At 46.4% G+C, this 19,601-nt stretch overlaps 1 protein-coding gene across 5 annotated transcripts in view; it reads left to right on the top strand.

Annotated features, from left to right (window-relative positions):
- The window catches only part of RO60 (Ro60, Y RNA binding protein), a 306,652-nt gene that overhangs the window by 67,868 nt on the left and 219,183 nt on the right, over window positions 1–19,601 (top strand). For all 5 annotated transcript variants that reach the window (XM_078641476.1, XM_078641493.1, XM_078641479.1 and 2 more), the window contains one exon: window positions 9,440–9,660. In XM_078641476.1, coding sequence (XP_078497602.1) covers window positions 9,440–9,660 — 221 coding nt within the window. The remainder of the gene's footprint in view (window positions 1–9,439; window positions 9,661–19,601) is intronic.

Below are 19,601 nucleotides of genomic sequence, written 5' to 3'. Positions count from 1 at the left end.
TGTATACAACTATGAAGATCAAGTTGCACAATTTTATAACTGGCAACCTTTCCTGCGACTCTTATTCGGTGGTGCTGTTCCCACAAGCTAAAAACCGGATAAGAAGCAAAGTATCAACAGTGCCAAAATCCACCAAAAAAGTAAAGTCTGCCTTTCTGTTTTATTTATTCCAGGAGCGTCGTGGAATTCCTATTGTCCAACTCCCAGGACATGTTGTTTTGGGTCAAGAACAATAATTCAGCATATTTATTCTGCACCAAGGACAACAAGATTATCTACTGCTATTACATCCATAATTATAAGATGTTCAAATGTGTGTACTTGCTTAATTAACACAAAGCATTTACTGTTAATAGGAGCGCCATAAGAAATATACCGAGTTGTAAGCTCACCTCGCATTAATGACAGTGGAACCATATAAAAATGTGTACACGGTACCAAAATTGAACATTGTGTGGCTAATGATAATGCTCTCCATATGCCCAAGTATTATATGCATGTGAAAATGTGCTGAGCAAATGCAAATTCACATGTACCCTTCTGCCACCTTGGAAAAATGTATTATTGCCCTTTCAGAAATACATTTCTGACCTTTTTAGAGTCGGAAATTGGAGAGAATATGGTGAATACTCTTAAATATGTCCGTTTATGTGTACCAACTCACAGGCCTTTCCAACCTTGGGAAAAAAACACTTCCCGCCTCCTTCCGCCAGATGGGAGTAGATTTATTCACATGAACATCTTAATGAAATAAATCCTTTTATGAGCGAAAACAATACTTTTCCTGTGTAAGCCAAACTTAAATGCATGGATAGCCCATCACGTTTATCTCTAACAAGACTTTGCGGAGTTTATATAGTTGTAAAATGCAAATGCCCAGTCTCATTGGTATCACACTTAGTAGGTGCTCACAATTATTGCAAACAAGGGAAATGTAGAACAGTCGGATGAAGTGATCAGACCAGGAATTACACAATCTGGTCAAGTGGAGCATGTGAGACTGCAGGTGCTCTTCAGCCTCGGTTGACAGCCTAGACAATGAATTCTAGGAGAATCTGAGTTTATTTACAGTAACATTTTGTGAAATTAAGTGGATGTTTGAAGGTACATTTACCAGAGCAATTAACAAGACACTTTTTGAGAAACTAAACTAGAAATAGATCAATGATATATCCTGAACTGGGCTACAATCAGAACTCTGGCGTAATGAAAGTGCTGGCATATTCAGAGTCCTGTCGTGGTGAAAGGGTTAACCATAGGTAGAAATTCTGCATGTGCAGTGACTGAATAGCTGAAGATTTGAGATAAATAGAGCCATGTCCGAATTCAACCCCTAACTCTGTATGAGCCTTGTCATAATCCGAGAGCTTGTTGCCATACTTCTAATATAATGATGATACTTCCATAATTTTTCATCTCATTGCAAGGCACCCAAAGGAGCAAGTGGATTTTTTTTTTTTTTTTTTTTTACTGGACAAGTCCTTTTCTGAAGCATCTCGTGCCTTGCTCAAATGGATATTTTAAAGAACGTGTCTAGACCTCCACTTGCCCTTGGATTATATGTCACATGAGGTTAAATCCTGTTAGTGTTACTCTCTACAAACTCGTTCGTTTTACTTTTTTTGTTGTAGCAGTACTTAACTTTTACCTATTTTAACTGTATTCGACTTTTTGTCTCAGTTGTCTAGACTTACTATCATAGATCTGGGGTTTGTAGACATTACCTTTGACTTTTTGTTTATTATATCTTTTTCTATATTTGATTTCTCCTGTTTTAGTGTTTGTACTCTAGAATAGTTTTTAATGTATTCTTTATTGCATTCGCATGTAAAGGCTCTTTGCTCGTTGACCTTTTCACTAGTTTGGAAAAAGAAGTGAAACGGGTGTAAGAGAGACAGTAATCTGCTATTCTATAACAACTCTGGCGACCTCAATTCAATTCACCCTGTTAGGGTACCTTTACCCACGCCAGCAGCGGTGCGTCCATTGGGGCGTAGGGGCGTAGCCCCACCAGCCACCATGGACCCGCATCGCGGCCGCCGGCCGTATCTCTAGACTCTAAAAATAAAATACATTGCGCTGAATTGCGCGGGGGGTGGCCTGCTGCAGCTTGAGTGACAGTCCGCACACTCAGGCTGCACAGACCGTAGTGCGCAGTCCCGCTGGGGAACTTACAGTGCGCATGCTTGAGAAAGTTGGCAACTTTCTCAAGCATGCGCACTGTAAGTTCCCCAGTGGAACCCAGGGGTGCTTCAATCACCGTGCTGTTCGCCTGCCACAGCCCGGGTTTCCTAAGGGCGACAGGGCGAGCAGCAAATGTGCCCCCCTAGCCAATCCTGGCGCTGCATGCAGCGCCAGGATTGGCTGGTCCACCGGCGCAGCATCCCATTGGATGCCGCGCGTGGGGGTGGCCCGGCATTCGAGACTGGGAGGTGGAGAGGACAGTCTGAAAGTGAGAAGAGGCTGGTAAGAGAAAAAAACAGGCTGGCACGGAGCTCCTGGGGAAGAGCGGAGAGGCAACTCACAACTTTAATTTGAAAATTGGAAATCTGCTTTGAGGTTTATTTTAACAAGATAAAATGGAGGCATGCATGGAAGACAACGGTGTCTAAAGCTGACAGCAATTGTGATTTGCAATACCGCTGCCGGAGCACCTACTGCTGTTTTCATATTTTTTTAATATAACTTGGTTTCACGGAGATCTGAGGTTGAGTTTTGAACATCATTACCTGGCGCACTTCGTCTTATTTCTCCAGACAGAATTTCTAGTCGCTCGAAGAGAATTCCGCTAACAGAAGGCCGCCCCTTCAGAAAAGGTTACTGTTGTTTTTTTAGGCTTTGCGTTTTATGAAAGCTGATCTGTGTGATTAATCTTGATAAATATTCCTGTTATTTAATAGAGGCTTATTAAATGCTAGACCCTTCTCCGCCTCCCGGCTTCAGAGGCGAGGGCAGAGGAGCTCCCTTCCCGCCAAAAATGGAATGGAAAACACTGAGCAGTCACCTTTTCGTGAGTTATATTTATAGCACTCCACGCATAGGCCCTTGATTGTTAGAAAACACACTTTGTTACTAGAGGGGTTGGGGACTTACGGTGGTCTTTGCTTTCCAGGGGGCCATGGCATCGTTTGAACAACGCATTCTGCTGCAACATAGCTTCAATGTGTGCCTTGAAAATATGCATGCAGGTCTATTAGCGAATTGCTGGCTTTTGTTCCTCAGCACTTATATTCCATTACCAATTAGAATAGAATGAATTGTTACATATGTTCAAAATGCTAAATGAAAATGTCCTTTCAAGCTTGAGCTGAATCCGGATTTCTATGGGAACCCGGTTTTCTACCTCTGGATTGGATCGTACTTATTATCTAAAGGAGGTAGAGTTCTTTTTTTGCTTGATTTCTATTTTTGTACTACCAAAGTGGCTGTTTGGTTGGTGCCTAGAAGCTGGCCTCTCCTGTCTCTTTTTGCACTAAGCAATAAATGCAATACAATATTATTGTGCGAACAATTCATCTGTGCCAGGACGAGGCTGAGCTTCCATTTTGACAGACAGGCATCATTTTGATATCAAATGTATTGCTATGAGGTATTATTGGCTGTTCTCTTTTCAGCACCTTTGAACATTGATTAGCTAAGTGGCTTAGTAGGTTATATATTTTTTCAATGCATCAAGTTGATTGCACCTTGTATTCTGAGATATCCCAATGTTAACTAGTAGAGGTGTTTGATGCAAGAAATTTGCAGATAAATTAAATCCCTTTGCCTGTATCATTACTTTTTCAAGCTCAGTGGATATTATTCCAAGCTGATAACTATTTCCAATAACTATTGGTCCAAGCTGATAACTATTTCCAATGTATTGGATTGGATATATTTTCTAAGAATGGGTAAGGTACGATGACTGATACTTGCACCCTGCCCGGGTTTGCATGACGGTTGGAAAGGTCCACTGCATTATTAGCTCAGTGCATTGATCAATTGCCATCTGTTGTCAAGGAAAAATGACCTTTGAACCTGTGCTTTTATTCTGGAATTGTGTATTTCGTTCTACATATAATCTTAACAGCTAAATTCAAAGAACAAGAACAATCAGCCCACTATGATTTTCAGTTGTTTCTGATTCTGGTTATTGTGAGCTTATCGCTGTTTTATGTGAATTGAGGACTCTTTTTGAGCCTTATTATAAATCATAAGGGGCAGATTGTTCTTATTCCTTGAATTTAGCTGTTATTTACCCTGCTTGTCTGCCCTTCATCCGCTCTTCCAGGGGGCTCCTTTCTTATTTATTGGCCTACATATAATCTACTCAGAATGGTCCCTGATTATAAGCAAATACATGGAGAAACGTGAAAACAAGATTTGAGATTGCTTGCTTTCAAGATAAAGTGTGCACAACAATTTTGCAGCTTGAAAAAATGTTTTGTTAAACTTTAGGACCAACTTTGGATACAATTTCTTTGAGGCATCATTTAGTCAAACATGTTTGACGCATGCAAATAAGAAAAAAGGTGCTAATGGAGAATATTGAAGCCTTGTTTCAAGGTGCGGGTGAGCGGTTACTGTGATGAGTCCTTATTTGTGGAAGGTGATGGGGTTAGCAATGTCTGGGGGCTAGAAATGTAGACATTTTCAAATTGTGGTAGAAGTGTGTGTATTTGTTATCCGTGCACATGTGGTTGTTTTTGTCCATCTGGTATTTGTGCTAAGGTGTTAGTAATGAGTCTCATTGCTATTTGTACTCTGGTGATTGGTATGGGTGGATTTGCTCTTTCGTTCTAGGGGGTCGGATTGTGGGCATTTCCTGTTTGTCCATGCAAGCTGCTCCTACTGTGGACACTTGTTATTTGTGATTTGATGTGATGATTTTGTGTGTTTTCTGTTTGCTGTTGGTTCTAGCAATGTGACCTGACCTGCCTTTCCCCTTGGCTGCTGGCTCTGCCAGCAGGCGTTGTGACATCACAACTCAACTGTAATAAGAGTGTCTACATCATTTCTTTGTAACAGGCAAATGGGTGTGTCACAAGTAGCCTTTTATAAAGCAATTGGAGACCAGTTTTCTTAAAGGGATTGCAAAATCCCACGTAATATATACAATTTAATATTACAAAAGTACAGACACCCCAATTCTACCACACTGGTAATAATAAACTTCTTTACCAGGCAGACACTGCCCCTGTACCTTGCACCCATCAATCAATTATTGTACCATTAGCCGTGTCCAACCATAAAACCATTGTGCCACCAGCTAACACCCAGTGTTTCAGGTGCATTCGCATTGTCAGGTACAGGCTCCTATTCTCCCTCTTACAAATATACACTGATACCAAGTTGTGTTTCTTCGGGCTTTTATGTGCCTATGTTCAATTAGCAGACAAGTAGCAAGCTTAATTGCATTCCAGTTGTAATTGCTTGTTCCTTATTTATTTGTTTTGAAGTATCAGAAATTGCGAGCAAACTCACAGACATCAGAGAGCTTGGCAAATCAATAAATACGAACAAAAATGATTGCAGAATACTACTAATTTACTATTCATTATTTCTTTTGTTAAATGGTTCTCAAAATGGTGGCTAAAATCACTCATTCTCCCATGCGGAACTCACATCACAACACACCTGAAAGAGCTCCACTGGCTTCCCATTCACAAACTAGCACAACTTAAACTACTCATTCACACTTTCAAGGCACTACATAAAACTGACCCACCATACCTCAACAATCGCATCTGCTTTCACAAATCTTCATTCCTGGAGTGCCTCTGACTTCGTTCTGTTTCTTTACTTTTTGTGACTGTTGGTCCTGCGGGGAAACATTTTCAATTTATGTTGTCTTGTTTACTGGGAGCATTGCTTTTATTTTCCTTTAGTGTAATAGGCTGGCTGGTGAAGTGCACTTCCCATAGTGTGCAGCCTTTAGGTGACTACCTGGCTTGATGGTGGTTTTCTATTTGATTTCATGTAACTCCTTGTCTTGATGAGTGCATTGGTTTTAGTTTGTTTGAGGTAACTGCTTCACATGCTGGTTTCATCACACAGCTGACACCCACCCTGAGAAAGTCAGAGCTGCCCTGTTAGTGGTATCCACACCAGTGCGCTTAGGTTCCTTACAGCTCCTTCACTTGAAGTGGGTTACCACCTACCCGTTACTTTTTGTATCCTGCTCGTACCAAGTCAGATCCAGACCCAGACCAGTCCCCACAGTTGCTCCGGATTAAGGGACATTGTCATGTCATCTCAGGCGCGATGTAAAGACTCCCAGTGAGCTGAGGACTCTTTTGGCTCAAGAACCAACTAGCTGGAGACCCTTGTGGTTGTTTAAAGATTTAAGATCAGCCTGTAACTCAGTCTTGAGCTGGGTGGGTGACCTCGATTACAAAGTGGCTGTGCCAGATGTCCCATTATGACCCCTTTTGCCTTTTTCTCCTTCAGACGCAGAGGGCATAAAACTGGGTGGTGCTCAACCCTGCCAAAAAACTGAGGGGTGACCCTAAGAGCACAGCTGCCATCCAATCAGGGGTGGGATGCTTTGGTGTGCTGGTCTGGTTTTCTGGGTGCATTGGCTCAAGTTTTTCCCATGTAATTGTTTGGGTGTCTTGGTAAGTTGCTTTTATGTGAATGTCTGACTTATGACTGCGCATTCCTTTCAGTGTGCACTTGCTTCAGTTTACTTTTTGAGTCACTGTCTAGTTTGCTGGATGTATTGCTTTCATTTTTCTTTCATTAAAATGTTTGACTTGCTTGGTGCTTTTATGTTGGTGCCTGCATGCTGAAGTGTACTCTTCTTCAGTTTAAATGTATGTGACTGGCCTGTTGACTAGCACCCTGCTTTCAAAGTGAAGGTTCACAGGTTCACACTTGCTTTAGTTTACTTTTGTATGGTTGACTGCATGCACTGTTTTGCTGGATGCATTGCTTTAAGTTACTACTTGATGCATTGCTTTCAGTTTGCTTTCAAGTAATTGCCTCTCATTTTCCTAATGCTTTGTGAAGGCTGTTTCCCAACTGCTGTGCAACTTCTTCTACTCTTAGAGCTGAGATTTTCCTGAAAGTCTTATAGTCTGAATTCAGCACCTGAGCGTAATAGGACGAAATGTATGACGCTCTGTGGTTATACTGATTAAGCAGCTACCTATGTTATGCCATCTATTAATGTAATAACTGCACTTTCACAATTGCTTTATTAACCTTCCTCCTTTCTCAAATTTGCTTGAAAATGCACAATTTTTCTTCTTTTTTTTCAAACTTTTCTTGGTGGGGGTAACCCCCCCAAACCCCACTTTTGGGGTTCGGACTTGCTCGCTCGCTACAGTGCTGTATGCATATCACTTTGCGCCCCACCACTTTGAAATGTCACCCACCGCCCCTGCCCACAACTCTGCCCACTTCATCACATTCTCAAGTTGTTGTACCGGAGTAATTAACGGTTGATATTTTTCATTTAAATGCGAAGTGCATTTTCAGATAGTGTCACTAGATGGCAGAGGGTCTCCAGAATTCGTGATGGAGATGGTCCTGCTAGAAACCTTGGATTCTCTTAGCAGCGAAGAAACTAGGCTCATGGATAAAACAAACAAGTTAAAGAAAAATGCACTGCACACAAAGAGGCATTGAATCCTCGGGTAACTTTCTCTAAGTAAAATGAGTATTGAGTGGCATGTTCAAGGCGTATCCAATGAAGATAACAGGTATCTTAAACCAGTCCTGCATCACTTAGAGTCACGAATAACAAGCATTCCAAATTGTTCCATTGGTTATGTGTGCTTAAGGTTTGAGACATTGTGACATCATTCACCGTATATCCATAACCCAATCTGGTTTCTCAGAAATATGGCACTAACTGGCAATTTCCTGTTTTCTGGAACTTTGTTTCCTGTGACTCAGCGGCTTTGTTGCTGCCCTCTGCTCATCACACGATACTCATTATGGTGGCACATCACCCAGCCTCTCAGTCAACATTGCGTAACCTAGTGCTGCTGCTTTCTGCTCATATGCATTATTCCCTATGATGTCACACCATACTGCCTTTCAGTCAACATTACTTAGCCATATATTAGACTAAAGTATACAACTTAGGTTGGCTTTTCTAAACACAGGTTGCTTCCTGTGAGCATGTTCTAATCTCCTTAACACATTTTCTATGGGGCATTATTATTGTAATAATTACCCTTTACTTTAATTCTATAATATACCCTTGCATGCGCCTGAAATGTACACTTTGCTTGGTGGGTAATTATCTCATGATAATGCCCCCTAGAATGTTCCTTAATGCAATAGTGTCCATAAAATAATGAGCCACTATTCATAAAGCATCTTCTGATAACTCAAGTCAAGTCAAATAACTTTATTCGGTTATTAGTAATAACAACCATAAAAGCATATTTCATTAGACATATATTAGCTCATACCGTCAAAAAAGATTTTAAAAACAACATAGAACAAGAAAGTCACAAGCAGAATGTACTATAAAAATATAAAAGGTACTATAAAAATGTAAAAAGTTATTATTAGCTAAGAATATATCTGTCGATGGCACTGTTACCCCTCCATGCTTTTCCTAAATTTAAGTGCTGATTTTAAAAAGCTGCATACAAATAAAGTGCAATCACAACTTAACAGCTGAAGGTAGTAAAGTGCGGGTCTGATTTGTGTAAAATTAAATTTTTTGAGGCAAGGTAAGTATAGCCTCCGTGGTACAGTATAGTAGGGGCAGATAAAGAAAAAGTGTGCCTGGTCTTGCGGAGACTTTTCGTCGCAGCCGCAAGCCGGCAACACTTGACCACGGTGGGTCCCCTTAGGCACGGCCAGTAATAGGTGAAATAAGTCCAGGCGAAACCTTGTCAGCAGGAAACGATCGTAACCTGTCATAGGCCATGACAAGTACGGTTCCATGAGCAGAGATGTTTTTAATAGCACATGTTTCCGTACACTTCCTTTCTTTAATTCGCCATCCTCCCGGGCTAAATACCTGGATGTAATAAAGACCTTCTTCACATTAGTAACATCCAATTTCGTAATGGATTCTGGGGATGAGAAGAGTTCGGGGCGACCTAATTCAGTGAAACATTTACTTAAGTACTTTATCCAGGGAACTTTAAGCCTATTTTCCCATGTTAATGCTTCCCTCAAAATGATAACTCAAATGGACAAAAGGACAAAAGGTTCCAGTGCTGGGATTATATATAGCTTTCGAACCCAAAGAGTCTTCAAATGAGAGCCGAACGTCATGTGAAAAAATGCTCACAATCTGTACAATGCTTTATTGGAGTGGCAAATATTGTAAGGTGGTCAAGCTGTAGATGTACTCATGATAGAGAAAATGTTTGATCCCCCGTTCGTCCTGACTGTCTTTCCTCTGATTTTAATCCATGTGTTGTCCTCCTTTATTCAGCAACCTTGCGTAACCTTTTGGGATATATAAGTCTATTTTTTATCTCTTTAGACCTCGCTCTGGTAATTAAGTATGTCACCAAGGGATGGAAAGACGTCCAGGGGATGTCCAAGGACCAGGAGCTTTCTGTAGAAACAGAGAAAGTGTACAAATACCTGGAGGCAATTGAGAGAGTGAAACATGCCAAGGATGACCTGGAGGTCATATGTCTGATCGAGGAGCACAGACTAGTGAGGGAACATCTCCTCACCAACCATCTAAAATCTAAGGAGGTAAGTACATTTGTGAATATTGTAAGCAAACTCAGGTGTGCTTTTCTTGCACGTGGAATGCTGTCTAAGTGTAATGGGAACTTCATTTGACAAGTGGAGGTGGGCATCAATAGCAGGAAAAAGCATACATTTTTTACTGCTACCCCGACTCCCTCCTATGTTCATCGCACTCATTTACCTCCTATCCTTTCCCAATGTAGTCCCTGAAATGATTCGGTGAGAAATGTCTAATGTTTGCCCGGGATGACTGATGCCATGCCACCTATTAAGGCTAGTGTTAAACCCTGGTTGCATGAAAGCAACAAGTAGGGTCAATAGGAAAATTTAAAATTAGTTTATTTATTGGTGTCTTAATAAAATATGCTGAATATTTTCACCAGGCTTATCGAGAGCTGTGTCTGTCTGGTGTTGCTCTTAGCCTATGGAAAACTGACCAACTGATCGTTATAGCCCAGGGCAAGTGTCGCGCACCATGAGATCACAGTACCACATGGGCATTGAGACAGACAAAACCTGCTCACAGCATAGATTTTATTGGCTCTGGCCAACTGGACTTAAGATTGATGCGCAGTAGAACATTCTCTACCTTCTCTTGCTCTTTGGTCTGAGTCGTCCATGACAGAGGTGGACAACAGCAATCTGCTGCAACAGGAAGTCAGCAGTGATGTCATCAATGATATGATTTAACATAATGTAATATGTGAATTCATAAGCAGTGCATGGCATGGGCATGAGTTATAGTTAGTTCACTAAACTATAAGTGACGAATTTCAGTGTTTTTTAAATGTTAGTTCTTATTTCATTTCAATACCTAACTAGAACATCATTAACCCTTGTTTTTTTCAGTGATTTACTGAGCTTTTTTTAAATGTAAGCTTTGACAAGGATCAGCGCCCAATCATCAGCAGGCATCCAACCACCTCAAGCACCCCCCTTCCTCGCTTTGCACAGCATTCGGCAGTGCACAGAGGGTGATTGGATGCAGGGCATGGCCTCCAGTTAGTCATCCACCTATTCCCCTGCAGGTGACCAACCCTGTACTGCATTAAGCCTTTGGCCACATGAAGCGGCGGTTGGGTGCAGGGCCGGGCTTATGGCTAGCCCCTGCGCCCAACCCCCACCAGTTTAAGAAGGTGGCATATTAGTTGGGAAGGACGTGGGTCCTTCTCAAGGAACTATTCTGCATTTCTTCCCTCTACTGAAAACCAAGTACCCCTTAGCAGCACTTAACTCTCTCAGGGTAGAGAGGCTGAGCAGTCCAAGGACTACTCGGGAGATGGTGTGGACTAGTACCCCAGTCTGCAGATACTGTATGAACGACACCCAATCAATCATTGTCTAGACAGTGGTTTTACTTATAAAAGGAAAAGTATTTTGTTATGCACACACTACTTAATACTATTCAATAATCTGCAAATATACTCGAGTAAGCAGGTGGAAATACCTATGGGAGCATCCTTCTAACAAAATGCACCTCAGGAGAGCCTTGAACCTGACCCTGAACCTTGAGACCATAATACCGCAATGTAAGGGATTGTAGTTATTGAAAGGCAGGGATACTGTGGTTGTCGGCTTTTCACCAGATTCTTAAAAACAGAAACATATAACATATCATTGCAACTTCATTAAAACTGCCAGGGATGTTACCATCTTACAATGAAATTCCTTAGAATATGTGATGACTCGCTGTTAACCGAAGGATCATTAATAATACCATACCCTTCATTAAAGCATATAATGATTCATTGTCAACCATGTCACTGTCAATAAAGCATTTCAGCTTCATTAAAATGTGTGCATGAAGTTTTTCTTTTACTTTTAACATGCTGCATGTTTAGCCTTAAGACCTACCAACAAGAGTCCCCATACTCCAGAGCCTCTGAGAACAAGCATTAGAAATGCAATCGGGCTCGGATTTATTTGAGTTTGAGCTAATGGCATTGTACATGCCAATGTATTGTTGCTATGTGTTATGGAGTGTGTTCATGTGGTGTGTACTGCCAGTAATCTCCTTGTGAGTGTGCGAATATTGCACCACTTGCCTGTGATGTCCTTCTTGTGAGTGTGAGAAGCTTGCACCTCTGCTGCCTGTGGTCTCCTTGTGAGTGTAAGAAGCTTGCACTGCTGCTGCCTGTGATGTCGTTCTTGTGAGTGGGAGAAGATTGCACCTCAGCTGCCTGTGGTCTCCTTGTGAGTCTATGCACTGTCATCGCTAGCCTGTAGATATGCACTGTCATCGCTAGCCTGTAGATATGCATTGGCGTCACTAGCCTGTGGGTATGCACCGTCATCGCTAGCCTGTAGATATGCACTGTCATCGCTAGCCTGTAGATATGCGCTGTCATTGCTATCCTGTAGATATGCGCTGTCGTCGCTAGCCTGTAGATATGCATTATCATAGCTAGCCTGTAGATATGCACTGTCATCGCTAGCCTGTAGATATGCACTGTCATTGCTAGCCTGTAGATATGCATTGGCTTCACTAGCCTGTAGATATGCACCATCATCGCTAGCCTGTAGATATGCACTGTCATTGCTAACCTGTAAATATGCATTTGCTTCACTAGCCTGTAGATATGCACCGTCATCGCTAGCCTGTAGTTATGCACTGTCATCGCTAGCCTGTAGATATGCGCTGTCATCGCTAGCCTGTAGATATGCTCTGTCATCGCTAGCCTGTAGATATGCACTGTCATCGCTAGCCTAGCTAGATATGCATTGGCTTCACTAGCCTGTAGGTATGCACCGTCATCGCTAGCCTGTAGATATGCACTGTCATCGCTAGCCTGTAGATATGCGCTGTCATTGCTATCCTGTAGATATGCGCTGTCGTCGCTAGCCTGTAGATATGCATTATCATAGCTAGCCTGTAGATATGCACTGTCATCGCTAGCCTGTAGATATGCACTGTCATTGCTAGCCTGTAGATATGCATTGGCTTCACTAGCCTGTAGATATGCACCGTCATCGCTAGCCTGTAGTTATGCACTGTCATCGCTAGCCTGTAGATATGCGCTGTCATCGCTAGCCTGTAGATATGCTCTGTCATCGCTAGCCTGTAGATATGCACTGTCATCGCTAGCCTAGCTAGATATGCATTGGCTTCACTAGCCTGTAGGTATGCACCGTCATCGCTAGCCTGTAGATATGCACTGTCATTGCTAGCCTGTAGATATGCGCTGTCGTCGCTAGCCTGTAGATATGCATTATCATAGCTAGCCTGTAGATATGCACTGTCATCGCTAGCCTGTAGATATGCACTGTCATCGCTAGCCTGTAGATATGCATTGGCTTCACTAGCCTGTAGATATGCACCGTCATCGCTAGCCTCTAGTTATGCACTGTCATCGCTAGCCTGTAGATATGCGCTGTCATCGCTAGCCTGTAGATATGCTCTGTCATCGCTAGCCTGTAGATATGCACTGTCATCGCTAGCCTAGCTAGATATGCATTGGCTTCACTAGCCTGTAGGTATGCACCGTCATCGCTAGCCTGTAGATATGCACTGTCATCGCTAGCCTGTAGATATGCGCTGTCATTGCTATCCTGTAGATATGCGCTGTCGTCGCTAGCCTGTAGATATGCATTATCATCGCTAGCCTGTAGATATGCACTGTCATCGCTAGCCTGTAGATATGCTCGGTCATCGCTAGCATGTAGATATGCACTGTCATCGCTAGCCTGTAGATATGCATTGGCTTCACTAGCCTGTAGATATGCACCATCATCGCTAGTCAGTAGATATGCCATGTCATCGCTAACCTGTAGATATGCATTGGCTTCACTAGCCTGCAGTTATGCACTGTCATCGCTAGCCTGTAGATATGCGCTATCATCGCTAGCCTGTAGATATGCTCTGTCATCGCTAGCCTGTAGATATGCTCTGTCATCGCTAGCCTGTAGATATGCATTGGCTGTCATCGCTAGCCTGTAGATATGCACTGTCATCGCTAGCCTGTAGATATGCTCTGTCATCGCTAGCCTGTAGATATGCACTGTTATCGCTAGCCTGTAGATATGCATTGGCTTCGCTAGCCTGTAGATATGCATTGGCTTCGCTAGCCTGTAGATATGCATTGGCTTCGCTAGCCTGTAGATATGCACTGTCATCGCTAGCCTGTAGATATGCTCTGTCATCGCTAGCCTGTAGATATGCATTGGCTTCACTAGCCTGTAGTTATGCACTGTCATCGCTAGCCTGTAGATATGCTCTGTCATCGCTAGCCTGTAGATATGCACTGTCATCCCTAGCCTGTAGATATGCACTGTCATCGCTAGCCTGTAGATATGCACTGTCATCGCTAGCATGTAGATATGCATTGGCTTCAAAAGCCTGTAGATATGCACTGTCATCGCTAGCCTGTAGATATGCTCTGTCATTGCTAGCCTGTACATATGCATTGTCATCGCTAGCCTGTAGATATGCACTGTCATCGCTAGCCTGTAGATATGCACTGTCATCGCTAGCCTGTAGATATGCACTGTCATCGCTAGCCTGTAGATATGCTCTGTCATCGCTAGCCTGTAGATATGCACTGTCATCGCTAGCCTGTAGATATGCACTGTCATCGCTAGCCTGTAGATATGCACTGTCATCGCTAGCCTGTAGATATGCACTGTCATCGCTAGCCTGTAGATATGCATTGGCTTCAAAAGCCTGTAGATATGCACTGTCATCGCTAGCCTGTAGATATGCTCTGTCATTGCTAGCCTGTACATATGCATTGTCATCGCTAGCCTGTAGATATGCACTGTCATCGCTAGCCTGTAGATATGCACTGTCATCGCTAGCATGTAGCTATGCACTGTCATCGCTAGCCTGTAGCTATGCACTGTCATCGCTAGCCTGTAGCTATGCACTGTCATCGCTAGCCTGTAGATATGCTCTGTCATCGCTAGCCTGTAGATATGCACTGTCATCGCTAGCCTGTAGATATGCACTGTCATCGCTAGCCTGTAGATATGCACTGTCATCGCTAGCCTGTAGATATGCACTGACTTTGCTAGCCTGTAGATATGCACTGACTTCGCTAGCCTGTAGATATGCACTGTCATCGCTAACCTGTAGATATGCTCTGTCATCGCTAGCCTGTAGATATGCATTGGCTTCACTAGCCTGTAGATATGCACTGTCATCGCTAGCCTGTAGATATGCACTGTCATCGCTAGCCTGTAGAAATGCACTGTTATCGCTAGCCTGTAGATATGCATTGGCTTCGCTAGCCTGTAGATATGCACTGTCATCGCTAGCCTGTAGATATGCTCTGTCATCGCTAGCCTGTAGATATGCATTGGCTTCACTAGCCTGTAGTTATGCACTGTCATCGCTAGCCTGTAGATATGCTCTGTCATCGCTAGCCTGTAGATATGCACTGTCATCGCGAGCCTGTAGATATGCACTGTCATCGCTAGCCTGTAGATATGCATTGGCTTCAAAAGCCTGTAGATATGCACTGTCATTGCTAGCCTGTAGATATGCATTGGCTTCACTAGCCTGTAGATATGCTCTGTCATTGCTAGCCTGTAGATATGCATTAGCTTCACTAGCCTGTAGATATGCACTGTCATCGCTAGCCTGTAGATATGCATTGGCTTCACTCTGCACTACGCACCACGCCTCTGCACTACGCACTACGCCTCTGCACTACGCACTACGCCTCTGCACTACGCCTCTGCACTACGCACTACGCCTCTGCACTACGCACTACGCCTCTGCACTACGCCTCTGTACTACGCACTACGCACTACGCCTCTGCACTACGCACTACGCCTCTGCACTACGCCTCTGCCCTACGCCTCTGCACTACGCACTATGCCTCTGCACTACGCACTACGCCTCTGCACTACACACTATGCCTCTGCACTACGCCTCTGCACTACGCCTCTGCACTACGCACTACGCCTCTGCACTCTGCACTACGCAGTACGCCTCTGCACTACGCACTACGCCTCTGCACTACGCACTACGCCTCTGCACTACGCACTCTGCACTACGCACTACGCCTCTGCACTACGCACTACGCCTCTGCACTACGCACTACGCCTCTGCACTACGCACTACGCCTCTGCACTACGCACTACGCCTCTGCACTACACACTACGCCTCTGCACTACGCACCACGCCTCTGCACTACGCACTACGCCTCTGCACTACGCACTACGCCTCTGCACTACGCCTCTGCACTACACACTACGCCTCTGCACTACGCCTCTGCACTACGCACTACGCCTCTGCACTCTGCACTACGCACTACGCCTCTGCACTACGCACTACGCCTCTGCACTACGCCTCTGCACTACGCCTCTGCACTACGCACTACGCCTCTGCACTCTGCACTACGCCTCTGCACTCTGCACTACGCCTCTGCACTATGCCTCTGCACTACGCCTCTGCACTCTGCACTACGCACTACGCCTCTGCACTACGCACTACGCCTCTGCACTACGCACTACGCCTCTGCACTCTGCACTACGCCTCTGCACTACGCACTACGCCTCTGCACTCTGCACTACGCCTCTGCACTCTGCACTACGCACTACTCCTCTGCACTCTGCACTACGCCTCTGCACTACGCACTACGTCTCTGCACTACGCACTACGCCTCTGCACTCTGCACTACACACTACGCCTCTGCACTACGCACTACACCTCTGCACTACGCCTCTGCACTACGCCTCTGCACTACGCCTCTGCACTACGCACTACACCTCTGCACTACGCACTACGCACTACGCCTCTGCACTACGCCTCTGCACTCTGCACTACGCCTCTGCACTACGCACTACGCCTCTGCACTACGCACTACGCCTCTGCACTACGCACTATGCCTCTGCACTACGCACTACGCCTCTGCACTACGCACTACGCCTCTGCACTACGCACTACGCCTCTGCACTACGCACTACGCCTCTGCACTCTGCACTACGCCTCTGCACTACGCCTCTGCACTACGCACTACGCCTCTGCACTACGCACTACGCCTCTGCACTACGCCTCTGCACTACGCACTCTGCACTACGCCTCTGCACTACGCCTCTGCACTACGCCTCTGCACTACGCCTCTGCACTATGCCTCTGCACTCTGCACTACGCCTCTGCACTACGCACTACGCCTCTGCACTCTGCACTACGCACTACGCCTCTGCACTACGCACTACGCACTACGCCTCTGCACTACGCACTACGCCTCTGCACTACGCACTACGCCTCTGCACTACGCACTACGCCTCTGCACTACGCACTACGCCTCTGCACTACGCCTCTGCACTACGCACTACGCCTCTGCACTACGCACTACGCCTCTGCACTACGCACTACGCCTCTGCACTACGCACTACGCCTCTGCACTATGCACTACGCCTCTGCACTCTGCACTACGCCTCTGCACTACGCACTACGCACTACGCCTCTGTACTACGCACTACGCCTCTGCACTACGCACTACGCCTCTGCACTACGCACTACGCCTCTGCACTACGCACTACGCCTCTGCACTACGCCTCTGCACTCTGCACTACGCCTCTGCACTACGCCTCTGCACTACGCACTACGCCTCTGCACTACGCACTACGCCTCTGCACTACGCACTACGCCTCTGCACTACGCACTACGCCTCTGCACTACGCACTACGCCTCTGCACTATGCCTCTGCACTACGCACTACGCCTCTGCACTACACACTACGCCTCTGCACTATGCACTACGCCTCTGCACTATGCACTACGCCTCTGCACTACGCACTACGCCTCTGCACTACGCCTCTGCACTACGCCTCTGCACTACACACTACGCCTCTGCACTACGCCTCTGCACTACGCACTACGCCTCTGCACTCTGCACTACGCCTCTGCACTACGCACTACGCCTCTGCACTACGCCTCTGCACTACGCACTACGCCTCTGCACTCTGCACTACGCCTCTGCACTCTGCACTACGCCTCTGCACTATGCCTCTGCACTACGCCTCTGCACTCTGCACTACGCACTACGCCTCTGCACTACGCACTACGCCTCTGCACTACGCACTACGCCTCTGCACTACGCACTACGCCTCTGCACTACGCACTACGCCTCTGCACTACGCACTACGCCTCTGCACTCTGCACTACGCACTACACCTCTGCACTACGCCTCTGCACTACGCACTACGCCTCTGCACTACGCACTACGCCTCTGCACTCTGCACTACACACTACGCCTCTGCACTACGCCTCTGTACTACGCCTCTGCACTACGCCTCTGCACTACGCCTCTGCACTACGCACTACGCCTCTGCACTACGCACTACGCCTCTGCACTCTGCACTACGCCTCTGCACTCTGCACTACGCCTCTGCACTCTGCACTACGCCTCTGCACTACGCACTACGCCTCTGCACTACGCACTACGCCTCTGCACTACGCACTACGCCTCTGCACTCTGCACTATGCACTACGCCTCTGCACTACGCACTACGCCTCTGCACTACGCACTACGCCTCTGCACTATGCACTACGCCTCTGCACTCTGCACTACGCCTCTTCACTACGCCTCTGCACTACGCCTCTGCACTACGCACTACGCCTCTGCACTACGCACTCTGCACTACGCCTCTGCACTACGCCTCTGCACTACGCCTCTGCACTACGCCTCTGCACTATGCCTCTGCACTCTGCACTACGCCTCTGCACTACACACTACGCCTCTGCACTCTGCACTACGCACTACGCCTCTGCACTACGCACTACGCCTCTGCACTACGCACTACGCCTCTGCACTACGCACTACACCTCTGCACTACGCACTACGCCTCTGCACTCTGCACTACGCACTACGCCTCTGCACTACGCCTCTGCACTACGCACTACGCCTCTGCACTACGCACTACGCCTCTGCACTACGCACTACGCCTCTGCACTACGCACTACGCCTCTGCACTACGCCTCTGCACTCTGCACTACACCTCTGCACTCTGCACTACGCCTCTGCACTACGCACTACGCCTCTGCACTACGCCTCTGCACTCTGCACTACGCCTCTGCACTCTGCACTACGCACTACGCCTCTGCACTACACCTCTGCACTCTGCACTACGCCTCTGCACTACGCACTACGCCTCTGCACTACGCACTACACACTACGCCTCTGCACTACGCACTACGCCTCTGCACTACGCACTACGCCTCTGCACTACGCACTACGCCTCTGCACTACGCCTCTGCACTCTGCACTACGCCTCTGCACTACGCCTCTGCACTCTGCACTACGCACTACGCCTCTGCACTACACCTCTGCACTCTGCACTACGCCTCTGCACTACGCACTATGCCTCTGCACTACGCACTACACACTACGCCTCTGCACTACGCCTCTGCACTACGCACTACGCCTCTGCACTACGCACTACGCCTCTGCACTACGCACTACACCTCTGCACTATGCACTACGCCTCTGCACTCTGCACTACGCCTCTGCACTACGCCTCTGCACTACGCACTACGCCTCTGCACAACGCCTCTGCACTACGCACTACGCCTCTGCACTACACCTCTGCACTACGCCTCTGCACTACGCACTACGCCTCTGCACTACGCACTACGCCTCTGCACTCTGCACTACGCACTACGCCTCTGCACTACGCACTACGCCTCTGCACTATGCACTACGCCTCTGCACTATGCACTACGCCTCTGCACTACGCCTCTGCACTACGCCTCTGCACTACGCCTCTGCACTACGCACTACGCCTCTGCACTACGCACTACGCCTCTGCACTACGCACTCTGCACTACGCCTCTGCACTACGCCTCTGCACTACGCCTCTGCACTATGCCTCTGCACTCTGCACTACGCCTCTGCACTACGCACTACGCCTCTGCACTCTGCACTACGCACTACGCCTCTGCACTACGCACTAAGCCTCTGCACTACGCACTACGCCTCTGCACTACGCACTACACCT

The sequence above is a fragment of the Lissotriton helveticus genome, chromosome 1_1, assembly GCF_964261635.1.
Source record: "Lissotriton helveticus chromosome 1_1, aLisHel1.1, whole genome shotgun sequence".
Lineage (NCBI taxonomy): Eukaryota > Metazoa > Chordata > Amphibia > Caudata > Salamandridae > Lissotriton > Lissotriton helveticus.
This window is presented reverse-complemented; position numbering and strand designations above follow the sequence as displayed.